The sequence below is a fragment of the Polistes canadensis genome, unplaced genomic scaffold (genome assembly GCF_001313835.1).
Source record: "Polistes canadensis isolate GaletaPanama2010 unplaced genomic scaffold, ASM131383v1 scaffold_58, whole genome shotgun sequence".
Taxonomy (NCBI): Eukaryota; Metazoa; Arthropoda; class Insecta; order Hymenoptera; family Vespidae; genus Polistes; species Polistes canadensis.
Window position 1 is genome coordinate 102,501 of NW_014569605.1, and position 24,450 is coordinate 126,950.

The 24,450-nt window shown below is 39.6% G+C and overlaps 1 protein-coding gene across 13 annotated transcripts in view; it reads right to left on the bottom strand.

Annotated features, from left to right (window-relative positions):
* Nucleotides 1-2,647: 2,647 nt before the first annotated feature.
* LOC106785859 overlaps nt 2,648-24,450 on the bottom strand; it is a 78,899-nt gene continuing 57,096 nt past the window's right edge. For 5 of the 13 annotated variants that reach the window (XM_014746648.1, XM_014746646.1, XM_014746649.1 and 2 more), the window contains 15 exons: nt 21,742-21,961; nt 20,715-20,835; nt 15,322-15,428; nt 10,544-10,685; nt 9,809-10,255; nt 9,536-9,686; nt 8,681-9,415; nt 8,351-8,572; nt 7,822-8,274; nt 7,595-7,726; nt 7,247-7,472; nt 6,785-6,934; nt 5,722-5,826; nt 5,448-5,610; nt 2,648-5,354 (listed from right to left, as the gene is read on the bottom strand). In XM_014746648.1, the coding sequence (XP_014602134.1) occupies nt 5,057-5,354; nt 5,448-5,610; nt 5,722-5,826; nt 6,785-6,934; nt 7,247-7,472; nt 7,595-7,726; nt 7,822-8,274; nt 8,351-8,572; nt 8,681-9,415; nt 9,536-9,686; nt 9,809-10,255; nt 10,544-10,685; nt 15,322-15,428; nt 20,715-20,835; nt 21,742-21,961 (3,672 nt within the window). In that variant the 3' untranslated portion in view covers nt 2,648-5,056. Of the gene's footprint in view, nt 5,355-5,447; nt 5,611-5,721; nt 5,827-6,784; nt 6,935-7,246; nt 7,473-7,594; nt 7,727-7,821; nt 8,275-8,350; nt 8,573-8,680; nt 9,416-9,535; nt 9,687-9,808; nt 10,256-10,543; nt 10,686-15,321; nt 15,429-18,195; nt 18,303-20,714; nt 20,836-21,741; nt 21,962-24,450 lie in introns of all 13 variants that reach the window. The other 8 variants (XM_014746657.1, XM_014746655.1, XM_014746659.1 and 5 more) reach the window with 6 other exon arrangements.

Genomic DNA, 24,450 nt, shown 5'->3' on the forward strand with positions numbered 1-24,450 from the left:
TACTCGTACTCCTAACTCGAATTTGTATTCTTTCACTTTTTCTTTCATCGCGGTCCCTGTTCGCGGTTAATTAATCGAGGTTACGTTCGATTATTGTGATTTGCATCTTCTCAATTATCAACTCGACTCGAGACTATTCAGACGTTAAACGATTACAGAGAGTATAAATCTGCTCGGAATGCTCTTTAAAAAGAGAAAAATATTGCAACTATTGGAATAGCTGGTTGCGTGTATTCTTTTTTCATCCTTCTTCTACGTGTTCGTGCGTATATGTGTTTGTAGATCGTAGAGAGTGAATATGTATGCATGTACGAGTGCGAAGGAATGTATTAGATATACACGCGTAACGTGTACGCATTATTTAAGGGACAAGTATCACAGAATGTACGAGATATTTTCTTTTAAGCTTACGAGATATTAATCCAAGCGGAGAGAAGGAGGAAAAGTTAAGCTGCTCGATATCGACGAGAAAAACCCTTAAATCTCTTCCTATCATTTCTTTTTAATACTCTTTCGATCTTTCCCTCATTGAATCGGCGGTGTCGATCGGCCTATCTTTTTTTTCTTTCTTCTATTCTAATTAGTACGCAATTAGTTAGGCGGTGAAGAAAATAGAGACATATTTGGAAAGGAAGGATGGATTGGTGAGATCGTTGGATCGTCTTTCACTTTTATAAGAAGACTTTACGAAGTAGTCCGCCCAATTCAGGATAAAACTTATTGTTCGTTTAATAATAGCATACCTTTAAGGTGTTAACATATTGGAATATAAAGACGCATTAGCAATTAGGACCGTTAATTTCGAGAGAAATGCCTTTGAAGTTTTTATCCTTGTTTATATACACCCGTTCCTCAATTTACGCGACACTTTTTTGACACCAAATTTGCCTCAATTTACGCGGAACTTTTTATACGCGGAATTCATGCAGATATTTTTTTACGCGGTCAGATATATACATATATATTTTCCTATAAGTTTTAAAATTAACAATTTTATACGGTCAGTCCCGCACAAGGCCTACACAAAGAATCCTGGAATAGAAAGCTCTGATGAATTGGATAAACGCTAACATACAAAAAAATTCCCATGAATAGTTTAATGATAAAAGATAAGGCTATACACATTTTTAACAGGTTAAAAGAAAAGCTTCAGAAATTAATAAAATGGGTACTTTCTCTGCAGGTAAAGAATGGTTTCGAAATTTCAAAAAAAGATATCCATTATGGAACTTTAAATTCAAAGGTGAAACTGCGTCTTCTGACAAATCTGCAGCTAATGAATCTTCAGTAAAATTTATTAAAGTAATTGAAGAAAACGGATATGTTCCGTATTAGATATTTAATACCGATGAGACAGCACTTTTCTGGAATATCATAATTGCCAATTATTAACAAGCGTCTTAGGTAGTGGCGCTCTTGCCTGTTATCTTGGCGTTCCGTGTTAAATCCCTTAAGAATGTTTTTTTTTGTTCTCTTAAAAATCACCAAAATAATTTGTTAATATATTCTATTTTATATAATAGTTAAAACAAAGAAAACGTATTTTCTTAAACAATAAATCATATCCTAATTATTATTAAATTAATTATGAATATTTTTAAATATTTTTATTTTTGACAAATTTATGCGAGGTATTTATTTCTCACGTAAATTTCTCTAAAATATTGTATAAGTATACATAACTTTAGTCGTATACGAGAACCCGAATGATAATTATCATAAAAGCATAAACAATAAGTAATATTTTGACGTTTCGCACTATTAATAAATGTCGATTGTTCGCAAGAATAAGGTTTTTTAAGAAGATTTGTTGAAGAATATACTTCGTTTACATTTGAAGAGATTTCTCTTTCTTCAGAAAATTTTGAAACATACCAAGCGTATGAGATGATTTTACTTTTTTTTATTTTTTAAAGGATCGGAGATGATAGTTAAAAAAATGATAATAAAAATTAAATTTGTATTTTAATTTAACTATTATATAAAATAGAATGCATTAAAAAATTATTTGGATAATATTAAAAAAAAAAAATATCAATATGTACACGGGATCGAATTCTGGACGGTAGTAGAAGAGTGCTACTCCAGGCCAATTGACGATTTACCGAATTTGAACAGACCAAAACTTTGAAGACTTTTTTCTCGAGATTTGCTGGTTAGAGCACTTCCTTATTTTCCTATGTTAACACTTTAAACGCTATTAATATACTAATTGTCAAGTCTTATTGTCAACTGAGCGGGCTACTTCGTCGACTCTCTTCAGTTAGTCATATCCTGTCTATTTTTATTTTCTACGTTCTTCGTTTTTGATCTCTTTATTTTGAACGGCGTTTTGAGTTCTGGTAAACGGAAAAAAGAAACGGGTAAGTAATATTTCCATGTATCGCGGGAATGTTCTACGAGGTTAGTCTTTTTTATTAAGAAATCTTAATTAGGGAAAACAAAGTAAAAAAGTAAAAAAAAGAACATTTGATAATATTCGTTAGATATAAGGCCTTGAAAGAGATTTCGATGAATGACTCGATACGCTAAAGTTCTAAGATGAAAATAACAGGATACAGAAGAAAAGGATAAGAAAGAGGAACGAACCTGGAATAATTTAGTTTGCTCGGAGAATCGTGGACGATAAAGAAATGATTACTCCGTGTTTTGGATTGAAGAGTCCTCTCTTTCGACGCGTCAACATAGTTCGGTTCGACGGTCACCGTTTCCTAAGCTCGTGGATGGTTACACGCTCGTTCTTTGTAAAGAAACGATTCTTGGATGTGAACAAGTGGCGCATCAAATATGCTTTAGACGTGACCCACGGTCACGTAAGAAGTATTCACGCATATAGAAACGCGCGTACGCAACTACCTATTTCCATACATTCCTCGTACAAACCCAGCCTCGCAGCTACGAATTCAGCGTTTTCTTTTAGACACTATACACAATACGTAAGTATATGTATCTAGACGTAACTACGTAAGTAGAAACTTTTTCAATTATAATCGGTGTCGTAATCTCTCAAATTGTTTTTCTTTATTTTACCTTTATTATACCTGTCCGATCCGCACAGGCTGGACGATGTGGTTATCATTGTCTCTTCTTCTCTACCCCTTTTTTTCAATAATCGCACACGTCAGATCCCAACGGAGAAGCTTCGAGCGAAGAAAGGCTCATTCTGCTTTTTTTATTTCGATATCTCTGCGAGCGAACTTTTCCGCCGCACAAAGTGCATTATTTTTTCTTTTATTACGTAAGAGATTTTCAAGAAAGAGAAAGAGAGAGAGAGAGAGAGAGAGAGAGAGAGAGAGAGAGAGAGAGAGAGGGAGAGAAAGTCGAAGAGAATAGTCGATACACGAGGATGAGAAGCGAGCGGACTTCCAAACAGAAAAACGCGACTTTGTTCGATTTCGAACCCGCGCGCGCATCCGTCTTTTAAAGTCTTTAGTTCGCATAAAAAAGCACCTCGTCTCTCCTGTTTTTTTTTTTTTAAGTAGTACTTAATATTTCGAGAAAAATCGAAGCTACGAGTATCATTAAGAACGTTTTCGCCTACTGCTGTATACTACTATGAATAAATAACGAGAGTTTTTCGTTTCGACGAGCGCTCGTTCGCTCGTAGAGATAAATTCGAAGCTCTCGAAGATAACTCGTGGATCTCGACGTGGTTAACCCTAACGATGCAGTCTCTCGCCGACATATCTTTTTTTTTTCTCCTTTGACTTTTGTTACCCTTACGAATAACAACGTAGGTACTTTATACATTACAATGCCTAAGTTTTTATTACTAATGGCACGCCATGATTGACGTCAGGGCGCGCCCATTGGTCGTACGCAATGCTACATTTAAATAGTTGTGTTAGAAAAATTCTTCTTCGTCAACAATATGTTTTCACGTTTATCTACAGTAAACTCTCGTCCATCCGAACAAACGGCCTAAAGGTTATCGTGTCTTTATGAGCGCGGAATATCGCCTTTCGCATATATTTCCTTCTTTCGAACTTTCTTAACCTTATCTTTATCCGTTTCTTCATGATGCCTCCCCATCGTTTGTCACCTTACTTCATACTAATGTTTTCTTTGTCTGTCCACGCGCTCATCTTCAGTCTTTTAGTCTTTTCCCATCTCTTTTCTTATGCTCTCTTTTTCTCCTTTTCTCTTTTTCCCTTGCTCCCTTTTACATAACGAATATTTAGCAAATATATTGCATACTGGCAGCACTGTTTTCACTGTTTCCACTCTTGCCGATTCGTACGTACTATTTTCTCTTTTCTCGCGATACACGGCGAAAAAGAAGGAATCCTTGGATTCCTTCTTTCGCCTTAATGACGTTCGCTTTTCTTGATGTCGTTTTATAATAGCGTTGTTCGTCTACGTCGTCGTCGTCGTCGTCGTCGTCGTCGTCGTCGTCGTCATCGTAATCGTCGGGGCAATTTCAGTCTCAGTCAAGCTCGTAGTTTAAGAATTTCCAAAAAGGACGGCAGAAATCGTCCTTGGTATTAGATATATTTTCTTTTTGACGAGCCGAAAGAACGTTGGTCGAGCTCTGTATTTTGTGGGCGATAACACTTAACTCCGTCTGCGGACAGACAGTGAATGTGTGTGTGTCTGTGTGTGTGCACGGGTGGGCGTGTCGTGTATATGTAGCACGTGTGACTCGTAAAAAAGGGAGAAGAAACGGCGTGTCGTTCGGATCTCTTTCGCACGAAGGAAGGAACCGTTGCTTTCGTCGATTCCGTAAAATATCAAAGCGAAAGAGATTCGATCGGTCGTCCGCGAAAATGGGCGGTTTGAGCAGCAATCGGAATCGCCGCTGCGCCGTTAGAGTCGATCGGTTCCCCTGCGTTCGCCTCTTTTTTTCAGCAGGGATTTCTAGTCGTCGATATTGCTGTTGTTGTTGGCACCAAAGTGTGAACTCTATTTTTGTTCTTTCTTTCTTCCTTTCTTAATTTTCTTGCTTCTCCATCGTCAGGCAAAAACTTGTCCACCATCGGCAGACCTCGGAGCTCTTTCCAAGCTCAAAGGACGTATCGCATCGCTGTCGAGTTTAGTGTGTCGACGGTTCGCCGTCTCAGGTGGGATTTGGAAGCGGCGTTTCCTGCCTGATGTCGCTCTTAAGCTTCACAAATTCTTTCGCTATCTCATCGTTGTTCCTCTGCGAGAGAATTCGCAAAATTGTCCAGCCGGTCTCGTCCATTTGAATTCGCTTGCCGAGCGATAGCCAGCACGCGCAGGAACCTTCTTCGACGATGTCCTTCACTTGCATCACCGCCACGCCGACCAGTCTATCCTCTCGAGCGAAGCAATAATCCTTCACGCAAATATGAAGCTCGTAAAAGTCCAGCTGTTGCTGCTCGTTACCGATCATGCTGTTCGAATCAACCATATGTATTAGTTTATCATATTGTTTATATACTTTGTTTATATTTCTTTTTCATTCATAATTTTCTGTCGATACTCACAAGTCAAAACTTTCGTTGAATTGCGGCGACCAATTATTGCTCTTCGATTTGGTCGATTGTTTCCTCTTTTTGCCGGTTAGGTGTGGACCGATCAGATTGACTTCGACGTATGGCCTAAACATTCCCGTAGCTAATTGCCATTTCAGATCGTTTGCAGCAACGACTGAAAATGAACAACGAATCGATTAATCGCGCTTCCTTCTTCTACGTTCTCTTTGAAACACGCTTATCAATTTGAATAAAAAAATGTAAATATAGGAAAAAGACAGGTTACCTTTCACCGTGACCTTTTGATCACCGGTTCCAGGATGAGTGAATAGGTCCACTTGGATGCTAACTTCTCCAACGGAACCCTCGTCTGTGCCAGTTGTTTCTGGAACTTGACAAGGTTAAATCAGTTGTTTCTTCTACTCGTGTTAAAAGTAAAAAAAGTAATGAATTCTAGCCGATGAAAAGTATCATACAAATGTGGCCATTTCTAAATTTCTATTTTTTCCTTCTATATCTAGAGAGCAAATCAACATGCTCTACCGATATGCAATTACTTATTTTTCTTGCATTGAGGAGACGAAGCAAGTTTATGTTAAGGCCTTTCCATTAGAATAGCAATAAAAATAGAACATTTTCACGATATTTCGTCTGTGGGTTTTCAAATGAAAATAACGGAAGAAACGATCAGTTAGCCTACTTTTTCCTTCGTTTCCCAACGTCTAAAGAAAAACATTCAGTGTCTATTTATCATAGGAATATCCTTCGTGCACGCTATCGACTCTTCGCGTCGATAAAAAAGACCTCTCCCCCATTCTATCGTTTCTCGATGTTTTTTTTTGCGAGATAGTGAGAAAATGCATATAAATCTTGTTCTCTTTGAGAAGATTTCCGAGTGAGTGGGGGTTGATCGATGTTAACTAAGATGTTTGAAAAGCTTCCTAACGATATAATACGATCTAATTTATCTATTTTTGTGTATGCGTGTTTTTTCGTGATGTATGAATTTAATCAGCGCTAGCAACCGTAGTGATATTTTTAGCGGCACTACTACGACACAGCGCTATTTTACTACTGTCTGTCGAAACGTCTTCGAGCAAGAGATTTTCAAATGTCCAAAAATCTATAGAGTCTCGAAAGAAAAAAATAAGAAAAAAAAGCTACGGAGAAGAAGAGGCTTAAAAAAAGTAAAAAAAAAAAGAATATCGTCTCGAAGAACGATGACGTCGCAACAGACAGAATCTTGTAATGGTCGAGCGTCTAAATTCGGAAGAAATCGAAAGGAAGCGTGTAACCGAAGGTAGCCTTGCAACTTCCGGTCTAAGGGTTGCGTCGTGCTCTTGGTGTACCTTGACGACTCTCTCGACGGAGAGAGGGCTTGCTTTGGCGAAGGGGTTCCTCGAGGCTTTCCATACCCTCGGCTCCTTCCCCTTCGTCACCTCTTTCGCTGCTCATCGAACGCTGACGCTGACGTAGCGTTGACGCATCGTTCAGCGGCACTGTCCCGACAATTTTCATTTAACCTTCTTGTCAATCGAGCGGATATCGCGCGCATAGACGTTCCCGCTAAACGTACTACTAATTACGTTACTAAACGCGCTGCTTTTTTTTTCAACATTTTAGAAAGAGAAGAAGTGAAAAAGAAAAGAAAAAAACAAAAGACAACAAAAATAGCGGAAACTGTTTTATCTTGCTAAGAGCATAGTTGCACCTTGATTTGAATATTCTCCCAAAGCGATCGATTTGTTAGTTGTTCGATCACTTTTTTTATTTTCCCTCGTCGGGGGAAAATGCAGGAGTGGTTCACCTACCTTGATTGACTTGAGACGTGACGAAGGTTTTGATGAGAGTGTCCGTTGTCTGTGTGTACAGACTGAGAGCGTATCTAAGACTCTGTAATTCCGAAGACTTTTCGAGAAAGGCTTTTTTCAGACCATTCCCGCCGGCATGGAAATATTGCTTGATGGTATCGAGAGCAACATCCAGTACTGCGCATTGCTTTGGCGAAAGATTCTTTTCCACCTCTTTCGAGATATCCTTAGAAAGAAAAGGAACGTGCCTTTAGTTAATTCGATTATACAATATTTCAAATAAACAATGGCTAATAGAAAGTGACAAGTAGAAAATGATCGGCGAATTATTACGAAATGGCACATTACCATGACTCCGCTGAGAGCGTTCTTGACATCCGGCTTTCCAGCCATGTGATTCTTAAACAACTTGGACATGTCTTCTATCTTGGCATTCGCTGCGAGATTCTTCGCGTTATCCGTTAAGTTCTTGAACATCATCTATAAAAGATATTTCCCATTGATTAGAAAAATCTTTGCGATTGTAATATGATTCAATTGAAATCAATTAAAAAACGCTTGTTAAGAAAACGTACGCTTTTGTCGGTCATGGGTGGTAAGACGACAGTCTTTTCGAGGATTCTCATGACAATCTTCCAAAGTTCTTTTAACAGTCTCTTGAGTACAGTCTTCTCGCAGGATTCGGCATAGAGGGAAAGACTTCCATCGAGGAGAACCATTAGAGGCCTTAACACCTCGTCGGCTTCTACAGCGACATTGTTTCTTTGTTGCGCTTGAGACAAGTTCACCTGACCACCACCCTTGATGGCCAAAAGGAGATCTCCCAGTTCTCGGACCGAGGCAGTTATACGTGGCTCGAGACTCTTTGCAAAAAGCATCGCTAGGTCGTCCAAAGCGCTATTGAGCTGCTGCTGAAGCTCCTTCAAGATCTCTGCTGCGTCCTCCTCCAACTTCTCGCCGCCCATCGACTCGAACATCTTTTCGAGCTGCACTCGCAGTTGTTGGATATTGTTCATAAGTATGCAAGCCTGAAATTGTCAAGTGAAATATTTGACGTTTTTAACCTTTTAACTTTTCCCGTTGTTTTTTTTTGCAAACACTCACGATTCGTTCCTCTTTCAAGTGGCTGGGAAATTCCATTTTGACAATGTCAGCGTAAGCTACCAGAACCTTGACTATAGTCTTTGCGAATCTCTTCATGTACCTCTTCCAAATCTCCGGATCAGGACACTCTAGTTTCGAGACGACGTCGAAGCACTGGGTGAGCTGCGTGAACACGTCGACGACCGATACGCTGAAGAGAGCGTGTTCGCTGCTCTTTTGGAACTGTATAAGAAGACGTAAATAAGAACGTTATTCGTTTACGCGGATATGTTAGAGCGTTTTCAAATAAGCCACCGATTGTTCTATCAATGGTTTTATCGACCCACTCACCCCATCCTTTTTGTCTCTAGTGAAGGCACCGTGTAAGTATTCCAAGGATACGTCGTCGTTCTCGTTGAGCCATTGCATGACGAACGGCTCGAACCAGGCGGGATATTCCGGTACGGCACCCTTGTAAGGTGGCACGTCTTTCACATAATTCGTGTACAACCACTTGACCTTAAAGTGAAGGTTCATATAGGCCGAGGACTTGCACAGTCTATGCTGCTCGTGATCCTCCAGGGCGTACTTCATGTCGACTGCGAACAAAGACCACATGGTGGCCGCCGATAGTTGACCGATGTTCAACTCCTGGGGGAATTGGTTTAGCACGGGCGCATAGCTGTTCTTGTCCTCCTCGATCACCGAAACGATCAGAGCGATGAGCTTGTGCCAAAAGTCGAGAGAGTCCCGTCGGGGTCCGTGATCCTCCGGATCCTTCTTCGGTTCGTTCGGATCAGCCTGGAATTCTCTGCTATAGAGCTCGTAGCAATGTTCGAAGAGGAACTGATAGGTCGAACGCAGGCAAGCTTTCACGCAATCCTTGACGACGGTGCTCGCTCGAGGTGGGCTCGACAATTCCTGCACCTTCATACGGAAGAACGTAATGCTCGTCAGAAGGTCGACCGTGCTTTTTAGATCCATCAGTTTCTCCTGGCTCGAAGCTGGGAAGTTATTTCTGTACGACGAGAGATCGATCCTCAGGGAATTGTGAAGCTGGTCCAGCAATTTAACGAACTTTTCTTTCTGCGAACGAACAATCGTTAACTCGGTAATTCATTAACACGTTTACTCTTTATTCCGAAATTTACAAATCCTAATGAATAAAACTTAGATTCTGTCACGGAGACGAGCAGAAATATTTACCCCAAAATTACTAGCAGCGAATCTATCGCTGGCGGAAACCGCCGAGCTAGCGGTAGTATGAGCATAATAGGCGTTTATGTTGGCCAAGAGGGTCGACATTACCGCGGGGACCCCTGGGCACAGGTACTTTGTCGAGAGGCAGTGGAAATGTCTGAAATGTAAATGGTAAGTACATAAATGAATTAGCGTCAACAAATCGTTTGTGGTGGAGTAAGTAGATAACTTTTTTGTGATAGATAAAGGTCGAAAGTGATCGGTTCGTAAAAGACTCACGTCATAGCCTGGTAGATGCTCTCGATGCCGTATCGCATGGCGAACTCGTCGACGAGTTCTTCGCCAGGTGGATCAAAGTATACCTTCCAGGCATCCTCGCCTTTTGCCTGCGGTAGGCTAACCATTCCGGCGTTCTCCTCGCATAGACTATGAAAGAGGTTTTCGTGCAGGCAGGTGTATTGCACGTGATACGGAGCGACTTTTTCTTCGCCTTTGATTTCTACGCTTATATGCAACCTGATGGCACCGGATACTGCGCTCTTGTCCGTCCTCTTTTCCAGGTTGTACCAGACGTCCATTTCACCGCTGAGAGTTCTCACCTCGATGATCGTTTGTCCAAGAAAATCGTCGCTTTCTCGCGTAAGTTTCTGACGCAGCTTTGATTTCAAATCGTTGTCCTCATCCCAGACGCGAACCTTTATTCGATCGGATGAATTGTGACACTCGCTGCAAAAATTGACAAACTCGATTAGGTTTGATCGATCCTTTCAACGATTTTATATAAATTGACGATTACGTAATAATACGTGAGATCTAGCTATTAAAGGTTGACCGACTTTGAAACGTGCATATATATCAATTTTGATGTGACAACACCTTAGCCGGTTATCAAAGTTTAAGGGATTCGGCTCGCGAGATTCGATCGCGAGACTCGATTGCGTGTCACGATCCTGTAAGCAATTTATTATGACCCCTCTCGAAAGGTCGATGTACTTTAGTATGATTTATACTTACAAGTAAAACTTTTCGTGCCAGACCGGATTGAGTTCGCGCGGCATCGTTCTCGTTCGTTTCTTCACCTTACCGACCTGAACTGTGACATACGGATCTGATGTACCGCTCTTATCCTTAGCGATCAATCCCTGAGCGCAGATCACTGGGGAGATGCAGGAAAAATCTTATTAATAGAAGCGAATATGGGCACAAGTATTGTGGCTTTAATTCGCGACGAACGATTTTCAAATACTCCTTTACACCTATATGGCAATACCTACGACCGTTTTATTCGATTTTCCTTAATCTTTCTCGATTCGAAAAAAGAAAAGAATATGATTAACCCGCGCGATCTTTCGAAATAGTAGAAAAGTCATCGAAAGCGAAAGAAGAAAATGCTGGGAGCGTGAGTTTCTAGGACAAGATTCCGCGTAGAATCTTGAATAGAATGATGCTTGCCATTCCTTACCGTTCTAAAAGACCTTTCTTTACAAACCTTTCTTTCCAGTTCAACTGTTTTTCTTTCTATGTAGTAGGTATATCTCTTTGTATAAAATCCATCGGCTATTTCCTAAAGGCCGCGCCGCGACCGCGTTCCCCTTTATCCGTCTAATCTTTGCCCGTAAAAGAATTCGATCGGAAAACGGCGATAAGCTTCCAAATCCTTACCTTAAGAAATGCTTTATCTTTCTACAAACTCTTTGACAAAATAATAATCCACGCGTAAAAATACGAAGCGAGAACTTTTATTCGTACCGTTAAAGCATAGAACAACGGGCTCCTATGAGGTTCTACTTTTGCAATTAGTCTCGAAAATTGACCGATTTTTCAAAGGAATCCTATAGTCACGCGACTCGTATTCTTGAATACGGTGTCAAGGTATTTTCTCACTTTTTGTCAGAATTTTATCTTCTCGATACGTAAAAGTATGAAAATAATATAGTCCGGCTCGGAGCATGACGGTATCGACAAATGGAAAGGATCATTAGTAATACATTTGTCTACATTTTGTACGACGTATTCTGTTGTGAAACGCACACAAATCATAGACGCACGATATCGAGATACATGCATTGCTAAAGACTCCACAAGAAACAAGATTGGACATTCGTTGTTCAACATCTGTGACAGGCAACATCTTTGAAGCGTGCATAAGCTCGGCGTGAATCTTAAGTAGACACGTGTTATATCTAACATAAGTTATTAAATCGATGTATTAGGTATACGCCTGTGATACAGATAAACGTTATAATATATTTATCAATAGAATTGTGCAACGATAATAAGTATAATAACGTGCTGTATTTCGGACAGATGGACAGACACACATGCCCCATGCTACAAACTTTTCGCTTTTCGTTTTTGCGCCGCGCCGACGCAAGAAGGAGGGATGGTTGCCGATGTTTCCCCTCTTTAATGAACCTTGCCCTCGATGAACCTAAGCCTTGAAGCCTAATCACCGCGTCGATCCACTTTGCGATCTTCACAGAGTACGTTTGTGCCCGTGCCCGCGTATGCGTTTTATCGTATCCAACAGGTATCGTAAAACATTCGTTCGTCTTCAAACGATAGTTCTTGTTCGCGTTAATAATAAAAACGAAAGATTTTCTAGTAAGTAATCTTCGAGGACTGAAACCCCGTTTCAACTTCCAACTAGTCCAGATTTCCATCTCCGTTCTCGAAATTTCGTCTAAATTCTATCGACTCGAAATAGGAACAAATATCAAATGAGAGAAAAGGGAGATTATTAGATATTCGTCTTTCGAGTGTTGTCTTTTGAAGGTTTTTCTTTGATCGATTTGGCTACGATGGAAATCGACGGTTCGTCAAGTGCCCACAATATTTCAGCATTTTTCTCTTCCGAGTAAGATATAATAAGAAGAATGCGAGTGAAACGAATTGCGCTGCTATCAAATTCGCGCAACTTGTTTCTTATGCGATTGTTATTTGCAATATTTTTTCATCTCCATTTATTTATTATGACAAAAATAGGGCAAAATTTCGTTTCATTCGATTTTCTTGTCATTTCAAGTTTTATCGACTCTTTTCTCATCTTTCTACAATTACAGCATTGCCACGAATTCGAGTTTCCACCAGGACATCAGAAAGATTGCAACATCGTTTTAATCTTCTTCGTCCTTGGAAAGACCACGGTCCGTGCTTTCAAAAATGGGTAGGAAATATCCACTGGCTAGGAAAGTACACTTCGTTTCGCTGTCTTACTCGCTCACGAATAAATATTCTTTCACCATTTGTATTTTTCTTTATTCGCATCTCTGCATAGCCGTACATTAACATCCACCCTGTATACCTTTTTCTATTTTCAATGCAACCTGTTTATTCGGTCGTAATCAGTTTTTCTTTCTTCTTTTGCATTTCTCCTCTTCACCTCTTTCACACACATTTGTTCTTTTGACTTAAATTCTTAGTTGGATCGTAACAATTTGAATTCGCGTTATATGAGTCAAGGGATTTGATTATTAGGGCGGAAATGGAAATTGCGCTGTCTGATACTCTCTCCATTTTGCCTCTCCACGAAATGTCGCGTCGCGCGCTGCGTATAAGCAAATTTTTTCAAAAATTCAAATCGTTCATAGTTCGATCGTTTGTAGGAACCATCGAAATAAGAGAGAAAAATATGAAGAAAAATGGAAATAAAGAGGCATAAAATTGACAATGAGAGGTGGAAAAGAAAGAAGAGAAAAACCTGTTGACCTGCTTTGCCACGAGGTAGCAATTACTCTAATGATCGTTCCTTCCCTTTTTCTTTCTTTTTCCACCCTTTCCTTCTTTTCCCGTCTTTTCTCAGTTGTACCTTGATATATACGTCTAATTGCCAATAATTGTTGCAAGGTGACCGTTAAACGCTCGTGAGCTTATTTCTTTCTTATTTTCTTTCGTTTACTTACATATCTACCTCTATTTGGATTTTCATTTATTTTGTCCTTCAGCTCTCTAAGACTTATGGTTAAAAATAAATACGCTTTTTGAAAGATCCATCCCCTTGAGTTTCGAGAATTTCTATATGTGAGGCTCACGAACAAAAGACTTGAAAGGTATATCATACCTAAATTACCTCTTTCTTCCTTTTTTTGCGCTTCGACTCATATTATAAGAATTTTTGTATTTCTGTACTTGGGCTCGTACTCGTTTCTGTAGATAGATGAGACGTGTGAGATGATGTTCTTACAAAGTTACGTATATACACAAGATTATGCAATGAGGAAATTCAATTCCTTTCCCTTGGAATTTTTATATCTCTTGTTGTTTCCGCCCTGGTTTCTTTACTTTTCTACAACAGTTCTAGTAGTTCTAGCAGAATAGTTTACGATTTCTTTTCGGGATTTTAATACCGCTCGTCGTAACGTTTTACAGTGAAAATTCGAGAATTTAGATTCGCTTTGATGTGTCGTAAATTCTTGTCGAGGACAAACTATGCATGGAAATTTCAATTCGTAATCATGCGTTTTAAAGAAGAATTGAAACAGAGATCGTTGAGCCCGATATCAAAATGAACTATTCGTTTATTCCGAGTAAGGAAACTATTCAATAACTTTATATTTGAAACAATGATTTGAGATAATAGATACACGCAATTATTGACGGAATTGGAAAAAGGAACGTATCAACCCGTAAACATGAGTTTCATACCATCTGTTAATTATGTGAAACGCTGTAAACTATGGCATATGTGGTACGGTAGTATTCATTATACGGGTGCATTAATTACGCGCCATGAATACACATTTCCTTCTATTCGTTATCCTTTATGTTACTGCGAGAAGCCGCAAGGTAAAATTCTTTCATCCGTTTAATTTTCTTTTCCAAAGATTTGTCATTTCATTTTTCTATCCTACATATTCGCATTACGATTCTTATGTTTCAATTATTTCTCCTGGGTTTCTTTTTATCCGAACGTTCTCTTATCATTTCTTTTTTCAACTTGCAAAAAATGTCTGAGACTGGGAGATTACATAAATCGGTGTTCGTGGTTTTTCGATTTCCTGTCTGGTCAGACTTAGCTTTTTTCCTTTCCTCCTTTCGACAAGTTGCATGTCGTCGCACCAAGATATTTCTTGACATTTCGTTCCTTGGATACGCCTGCTCGAACTTTGAAGACCTTCCGACGCGTGTCTCTCTTTTTCTTCTTCTCGTAGTAGACGTGAAAATGGAGAAATAGAGAGAGAGAGAGAGAGAGAGAGAGAGAGAGAGAGAGAGAGAGAGAGAAGAAAGCTATCGCCGTGGGTTCCCTGATCTAGAATACATATTTAACGGATGAAAACGGCACGTCCGTTTCTCAGCCAGAACGTAAACGTTTTCTACGATAAAAGTAAAAGTTGAACGTTTACCATGAAAGATCGTGTTGTTCGTTGGCGATCAATTTTCGAGGGATCGTTAAAACTCTACGTGTAATAAGATTTTCTACGCATCTACCAAGATTTGGGAGAGATTGCGAATTTACTTGAGAAGAGTGCTAGCGATGGAATACGAAAGTTTCTACAGCGCCACTTGGAGAATGCGAGAATGGCAGCGATCAAAATCGAATAAAAAGGGTTGCATGTACACTACTATGTACGCTCGGTCGAAAGATTTTTTATATCGAAGTAAGATCATTCTTATCGGTTGATATCGGCTTTTTTTTGGCAACCGAGTTACGAAATCCGGGCGTGTTGAAGCGTGTGTTCGTGTCGTGTGATGGATAAAAAGTAGAAAAGATCAGTCAAGGTGATGACTCCGATCGATCTCGATCGAGTTCGTGACCGTGAAAAAGTTTTAAGATATTAGTATCGTGTTGTCACCTGTGATGGCGATCTTGCAGGACCACTTGCTGGTACCCTCAAGGACGATCTGTTCGGCCTGTTCGAGACTGTCTATGTGGGTATCCGGGTCGACTGAAAACGTCGTGCTGAAAGAAGACAATGTCCTCGTAAACGCCTCGTCCTTCGACAACCTCTCATACCTCTTTCGTGTTACTTTATTTTTCTTGTACGTTCTCATTTAGATGTCAACCCTTTTCCCTAGATGTAGAAGAAAGTAAAGAAAGAAAGAAAGAAAGAAAGAAAGAAAAAAAGAAAGAAAGAAAAAAGATAAATATTTTGAGAGGCTAGCGAAGGACGATGGAAGACATGTCGGCCGTTGTTATTGGCCCAGAGACTCCTCGATAATCATCCCAAAGTCCTCCAGCAGCGGCGACGATTCGTTCGAACGTATACCATTGTAAGTGACGTTTCGAAGTTTCGGTAGGAGCTCGTAAAGCGAAAGCAGCAGCGGCAACAGCAACGACAGCGGCGACAGCAGCAACAGTAACAGCATTTCGTAGCGCACATTTGAATCGGCTTATATTTCTTTCCCTGCCAGGTCTGCCCCTTGCAATCCTTTCTATAGCTAGCCGAAGTACTCTATATATACGTGTGCATGTAAGTAGGTGACGCTTATCCTCGAACAACCAGCGTTCGGAGATGTTCTCTTTCTCGAAAGGAAGCTAGGCTATCAGATGAAATGAATGGGGGAATATGTGGGATAAAGGAAATTGGAATAGGAAAATCCAATTGTTCGTAGACAGTAACGAATTGGCGAAGAATGAAGTACACTTAGTGGAACGATCGTTGGGCTTACGCGAGTAAAGAAAAATCGATGGATCGCGTGCAGACCGAGAAGGAATCTAAGCCAGACCCGCCGAGCGTGCCACCTGTTAGTAGGGTGGGATCGTTGAATTTACATCCGCTTTGAGTTTGACCGAGACGGCCTGAAATAAGAAAACTTGTTGCGCCGTATCGGTGGCGCATCGCCAACTTGAAACTTTAGCAAACGTTTCCTTTTCAATTAAGGATATAACTCCTTTCTTTTAAACGTGTTGCATCTATATTAATATTAACTTGACAAAATTTACATTTTCGCTTGTTCCGTTCGTTCGAATGCTTTCCTATGACAATGGCAACGGTATATGCTACCTATGTATGTACTATACAACTCGTATATATTTACGCGGGTAACAACAAGTTGCCGCCCGAGGTTAATAGATTTTCGATTAGATTGCCAGGTCGTTGGGCGTGCGATGACCCAACAGCAACGTCTCGGTGTGACGATTCACAAACCTTAATGACTTCCTCGTTACACTATTTCCTAATAATATTTCGATAATAGCTATAACGCGATGTACTTTCGGATAAATTTACATCCTTTGAAGAAAACAATTTGAAATTTATGTCACGCTTTGATAGCATTTGTTCGTTAGCGAACTTCTTCTTTAGCCCATAGGAATAGTTCGATCGATCATGAACGGTATCAAATCGGTCTCTTTGACACGGATGATTACGAGCTTCCCGAGTGAGTCTGAAATATACCAGATATTCGTGAGGCGTGTTGCTTAGAATATTAATACACTTTGTTCGCACGGGTCTCGTCTCTTGAACACGAAATACGAGAGAACGGCAACTGGCATTGTAGTCTTGCAATCCCTCGAGATTTTAGCTTTAACCAAGACGAATAAAATTATATTGTTTTCCGCGACATATAAATGAACGAAAGGATACAAACTTGAGACTAATCCTGTCTTCGGAGAGACAAACAGAGTCTCCGTTCGATTTACAAGCCAGAGAGTTACGTTAAGCTAATCATTTCATCGACGATCGAAAAAGGAAGGAGGAAGAAAAGAAGACTGGAGAAGAAAAGAAAGTTGATATTGGGGTGGAGTTAAGTATGTCGTCGTTGGGTTACCGGTAACAGGTAGATGATCGCGAAGGGTGGTTCTGAGGAAACGTTCAATTAATGGTGCGCACTAATGGCCAGCGTACAAAATCGTTGCATATCCAGGCGACAAAAGGTAGGTCGTAGACGATGACACTGTATAGCGACTGCATGCCGGAATGCACCTAGCTAGAAGTACGACTACGTATAGAGCTTGAGTCGATTTCAACATTACCAAATCAAATATTCGTATTTCATATTCGTTGGTTTTTCAATTAAACGTTTTCAGAATAAAATTGAACATTCTATACGATATTCATTTTTCTTAAGTTTTTATAGGTAATTACGGTCATCAAATCTCGCCTTCTATACGTAGTATTTTACATACTTAAGTATGTACGCGACAGAAATAGTATGGTAACTAAGTTTACGATCGTTCCTTTCTTTTCTTTCGACATATTGAATTTGAAAGGATTATTTAAGCTCCGTGTCATGGAAAACTTTTCGTTGATAGCGTGGGAATATTCAAAGAGGAACAATCGTCTCGTGGCTGTGACACATCTATCGCTATACGTAGGCATATATATATATATATAGAAAACATAGGGTGTATAATATATATTAAAGGCACAATCGGTATTATGGAGCGCAGCAGCCGCGCGGCAGAGGTGGGTTTATCGCCAGACATCTGATGACAAAACGATAACAACGATAATAATAATAAACAATCAGAGAATATAAATAATGACAGTGTGCGTGTAACAAAAATATAAGAAAGAATAACGATATCAAAACAAAAAAATATATATATGTACGTATATATATATATATATATAGATACGAACATAGACACATAGGCATTTATATAAATATGTATACATGTATATAAATAAATATTTGTAGGCGTAGTGTAGAGGTCGAGCCGACGCGTTTCTCGCTTCGCCATTTCGTCGTTTAGCTCACGACGAGGAGAGCTGGTCACAAACCTGTAATGGCGATCTTCGCCGACCATTTGCTGGTACCATCCAGAACTGACTGCTTCACCGCTGACATGTGGCCCTGGTGTGCAACATCCTCGATCCCAAAGACTGACCTAAACTCCGACGAGACTCTCTTTCACAACTGGGCTGTTCAACGGACTCGGTCTCGTCTTATCTAACATCGTTTCTCGTTTTTTCTTTATTCTTATTATTTTCGCGAGCGCGATATTTCGAGAGTCGCTTTTATTCGAAAATAAAAGTGTGCGTGTATTATATAGGTATGCATGTTGTACGTACGAAAGTCGATTAGTTTACGAGTTTTGGAAAAAAATATACGAAGAAGAGCCTGGTCTCGGTAAAAAAACTCACGAGGACGCGTTTTATCGAAAACCTGTTTTTGGGTAGGATAGAACTGAAATTTTATCTCTCCCTTTCACCTTTTTTCTTATTCTGCTAAAGCCCCCCCCCCTACCCTTCGCCCTTTCTCACTTTATCTCCTTTGTCTGCACGCGAAAGAATATTTTTTCTCTTTCTTTCGGCTTGCCTTCTTAAAAGTTGTCGTTTTACGGGAGTATATAAATACTATAGCTTTCTCGAAAGAAAACAGACCGCAGACTTGAAGAGGGAAAGAGAGAGAGAGGGTCTCGTAAAAGCTTTCCAAGTTTATACACTTTAGCTCGTTCAGGTTTTTCCCATTTGCTCGTTTCAAAGAGCGAGAAAGAGAGTGAAAAAGAGAGAGGAAGAGAGAGAGAGAGAGAGAGAGAGAGAGAGAGAGAGAGAGAAAAGAGACTTGAATGTATATAAAACGAAACCGCCTCGTTACCTTGGCATTTTTTAATGATTTACTGCGAAGAAAGTTTTCTTCTTTGTAGGTATCTCAAGTAGGTATTTTTGGAGAAATAGACATAAGTAGGTGTCATGCGAGCTCATAATTAGCACGGGACTTTGCTCATCGATGAAATACGCGTTAGCGAGGATACCGATTGCCGATGAGCTTTCCTCAAAATGAAACGTAGTTGGTTGACGCGCGTCTCTCGAAATGCAACGTTAAATTTGTTATCGTATTTCGATAGTTTTTTTGGAAATTAGACAAAAGAGAAGATAAGACGAGAGCGGCCTCTAAAAGAAAAAGACAAAATTACGCGAAGCAATTTGTTTACGATGATTTTGACTGGATATCTCTTGGTCGATCTCTCGATTGATCTCCTTGTCTTCGTTCGTCTTCGTTCGTTTTCATCTTCGATGGAACTTGAGAATAAATTTTCTTTTTATCATCGAATCCGAAATAAATGTATCGATTACTATGAACGTTTAAAGGAAAATTAGTCCGATTGCGTGCGATCGAATGATTTTTATCGAACCGATGGTGCTATAGCATTTCTAATATTTGTTATTAATTAACAGTAGGGATTGTCGTTATCATATTATATCATTAGCGCTCGTGTAAGCCCTTTAAGCGCCACTTTTAACGGGTACTTTTTACTACTTAAAACAGTAGTAAAACATTAACAATTGGCGAATTGACGTAATATTACGACGATCTAATAATTAGGTGCTTCGAGTAATCCAACGGCGATGTTGCTCTTTTCTCGTTTACGTCTTTGACGTTACGACACTATTACGTCGATTACAACGAAGATAATCAAACTATGCCAATTAGAACATTTTCTATAACCATCCAAGCAGCTCGAGTTCTTCACCGTTATAAACAGATCGATTCCGTAAATTACGATGCGATGCGAAAAGTAAAAACACCCTCTTTTTTTATTCGAGCTTTCTCATTAACGAATATCTCCGATGGAAAACAGTTAATATTATAGTTAACGTCTTTAGCTAGTAGAAGTACATTAGTCGAGTAAATCTTTGAGCTATAAGTGCTCGATTCGAATTGAGACCTCGGAGATTATCGATCGAACACAAGCGCAAATGTACATGCGAATTTGAACAAAGGAAAAAAAAAGAAAATGTACCTATGTTCTCTCGACGCAACGTTCTTTAGGAAAGCACGGCTGTTTATATTTGTGCAAACGATGTTTGCTGAATGAAACTCTTTTTGACGTAACCAACAGCAATACGTTCGACGGAATACGTATCGCACCGCAACGTTTTATTCGATGTTATGTTCGGGAAAATGCAATGCCCATCCGGCCGCGATTTCGAGTCAAAATGGAAATTTGGACGCGCGGGACTGTGACCTGATTTCGAACTTTCTCTAATTTAACATTTCAATCCTTCTTGTCGATCGTCTAAAAATACTTGCGACAATTTATCACTTAAAATGCATTTCGACGATAAATGTCGTTGATTGTTCCATAGAAGACGAGTAACGTAGACGTAGACGACGAAGACGCGAACCAATCGGTTCCGTGGAAATCAACTTTGGATTTTACTTTGGCCTTGCAGCCGTGCTGCGTCAGAGATTGGAAGAAAAAGAAAGATAGGAAGGAAAGAAAAGGAGAAAAGGGAAAAGGAAAAAAGGAAAAAAATCAAAATGGAGGATGAAAAAGCGAATAGATAGGACTCACCGGATGAGCTCGAAGATTTCTGGTTTTTCCATCTCCCTCTGCTTCATCCTTTCCTTCATTGCTGTGATTATGCTATTCGCTTTATCTTCCGCTCCGTGCTTCGAGCTCTTTTCCGCGGCTCCTGTAAAAATAAAAAGTGGAAGAGATTCGTAGATGCGCATGACTACTAAACTTCCGAGCCTCGAACGAAAGATGAATTTTAATTACTTCATCACCGATTCCTCTTTCGCGATTGATCGTACCTTATCTTTAATTAGTCGTTAAGCCATTTCTCTTTCTTTGTCTTTCTTTCGACGAACCACGATTATAGAATTCTGTGAATTTGACGCGTCATCGTGTGGTATTCGCGTTCAATTTTTCTACGTCAAGCATAGACAAATAAGTGGGACATTTACAGTTACGATGCTTCTTTTTTCGTGACCAGAAAAGAGTTTTATATTTTGTGCTGACAATGAATCAAAAAAGTTTTCTACTCGACAATATCGGAAACGTATCGAAAAATCACGATTCGTAAGAAACTTGAAATCCCAATACGAATTTCAATGAAAATTGTCTTTACACTTTCCCCTTATTTCGGTAGCTTTAGCAATAGTAATTCTCTTACAAATTTCGAGTTGGATTTAATATTTTTCCTATCCAAAATCCTCTCAAAAGGACGCATCCGCAAGCACTGGACGTATTCGCGCACTTTTCCGAGCGAACGTGCTTCAAACATTTTTCAAAAGCTTTAATTTTCCGGTGTGAGCTCGTTGGGAGCGTTTGCTAAGGCGCTTTTGCGAACCGTGAAACGTTTTTGATAAAAATATTGCAACGCTTGCCGACGGAAATTATTCGTATCGATCGTTAATCAGACGTTTGATCAGGAAAAATAGAAAAACAGAAAAACAGAAATATGGAGAAAAAGGGAGGTAGGACAAATTTAGTTTTCGAGAAAATAGTTTTACAAATAGTGTTACAAAAAAAGTCGATTGAGATTCTTATTAGAAATGATGCCGGATTACATATTATATTCTAAAGATAAACTTACTTTGCAAGCAGTCAGCGTTAAGCAAATCCTTGCACTTTTCATGACACTTTACGCCGCATTCCATGCATCGAACGCCCTGACGCGCAATACCCCAGAGAAGACCCTCGCATTCGTAGCAGTAAGTCGGTGAGGTTGCAGTCCAGGTGACGAAATTGTGAGGCGTCGTCGACGAGATCGGGTAGATCATCGCTTGCAGCGTTTTCTTGTAGACGTGCATCTTCTGCGGGGTTTCAGCATGGTCGTATCGTCGTTAAAGCGTGCTTCTCGAAGGTACCGAGATAGATACCGAGATATAGGATAAGGTAGGAGCTTTGAATGACAGAGGAGAATGGAATCTGCCAAGTTGGGAGTTTTTTCAATCGGATTTTGGAATTGGATGCATTCGACCAGCCACTCGATGCACTTGCAAACACTTGAACCCTTCCTTCATTCAAGAAAGATCTTTTATTTATGTACTATTGCGAATGCGTCTTTCATCGAGAGAGAAAGAAAGAGGGGTGGGGAAGGGTGGAATAGGATATAGGTGAAAGAGATAAAAGGTTTTTTCAGATCTCTCGATGCAAGCTTTTTCATCCATTAATTTTGATAACTTTCATATTTAGATATTTCGCGGATAACATTTTTTTCGATCGATTTGAGAATCAAACGAAGAGTCCAAGAGTCAACATTCGTACTCTATCGTTTGCGATTTGTCGAAAAAGCGAGGCCGTTTCGATCACATCCTAACGATTAGTTTAAAATAAGATATTTCCGAATAAAACTCGACCTCGCTCTTTCGACTCGCTCTCGGATTTATTCCTCTTTTTTGCACGAAATCACTTTCCTAATTCTCCATGCAGGATCGTACAGCTCGATCTGCACACATCCACACGTACGATCTACTCTCGCGTTCTATTGTCGATGTGCACGCAAATCCACTAAAAATTGAGCTTCTCGAATCGTGCCTGCGATTCCTAGTTTTTACATTTGCAGTTTTTTTGTACAAAGACCATGATCAAACGTGTCTCCATAAATATTAGTGGTAGAAATAATAATAAAAATAATAATAAGAATAATAATAAAAAAATAAAAATAATAATAAAAAGGGAAAAATGCATCTACTCGTCGTTGGTATCTTTCTTTGCTATCTAACGGACAATGTAACATTTTATTGCGAGATAGAAAAACAACGTTTCTTTTTTGTTTTCTATTTCAGGCAGAAGGTTTGGCGAGCGATCGGAAAAGAGGAGGTCCTTCCCTTTTTATTTGTCTCTTTTCTTCTCTTCTCTCTGTTCTCTTTTAAAAGGGTCCTGCGCAAGAACTTTGCCAGGGGAAAGAGAGAACAAGAAAAAAAGAATAGAAGAGAACACGTTTTCTCCGTATCCCGTATATATCTTTTTATATGTAGCATATAAGGATATATATGTATATATGTATACTGTGTATATATATATATATACTGGATAGAGCAGGGTTAAAGCATCGATCTGCTAAGAAGCACCACTATAGGACTATCGCACGGAGCCAAGGATGTTCCTTCCTACTTTCTTATCTCACTTCTTTTCTATTAACATCTTAATGCAATGTAGAAAAATATCTAATCACCTCGCGATCGGCGTTAAATTCACGTTCAATTCTCGAACTATTCATAGGAAGGAACATCCGAAGAGAGAAAAAAATCAAAGAGCCCTAGCGGACTAGCCTAATTGTTAATTATTTCGATAAGTTGTAGAGGGTTTATCTTTCGAAGTTTTCAACTGGAACGGAGACACGCGTTACTTCCCCGTATTTGGATCTTTCGACGCTCGATGCGCCTCTCTCTAAATCGCGTCTATGTACACGCGTGTATTACTGCGCGCGGATATTATGGTCGCGTGCGAATCTATAAGATTAAGATATAAACATATACATATATATATATATATATGTGTATGTATGTAGTATATTATATACGCAGGATGCTCGTCCTAGCACGCTAACATTTGATTTTCTATTTCGCTACACGCTTGCCACCGGCATCAAGTTTATAGCGCAAAAGGGAACTTCTGATATGGGGTGGCTCGTATTTAGAGAAAGATAGTATATAAAAGATCGAAAGAAATTGAGAAAAAGAGTAGGCTTGGGCCAGACTTACGTGAAAGAAAATAGCGTGGAAATGAGGATAAAATTGCAGCGGTTCGTATGAAAAAAGAAAGAAAAGATAGATTACAGAGTGTTAAATTAATTCTTAATATCTTAAGGGGAACGACGCGTCGCCGTGTGACGTCGCGAAGTTAATAGCGAACTTAACGCGTTAAATGATGGCGTGCTGCTACGAATCCAGCCGCGACAATAAACTTACTTCCAAAACTTTCTCTTCCTAAATGTAAGATTCTTAAGAAAAGTCATATCATCGCCGATGATATGCGAGTATCGAGTTTCGAGGGAAATTTAGATCCAATCGACCATCAATCAATTTCCAATCGGATTTGCCAGAAAAAAATGGATCAATTCGTAAAGACAGACAACAACAGTAAATGATTTTTATCCTCTCTACGATCTGGACCGGATTCGATTGTAAGAAAAATATCGTAATCAGCTCGTAAAAGTAAGAACTTTTTTCATTAAAAACGAGCTCCCTTCATAGCTTACGCGCGTTCGCGATTCTATGGATTTGAATGATGCTTCGAACGTTTCAAAGACAACTGTAATCTAAGAAACCAAGTTTAACTGCACGAGCCTACGAAAACG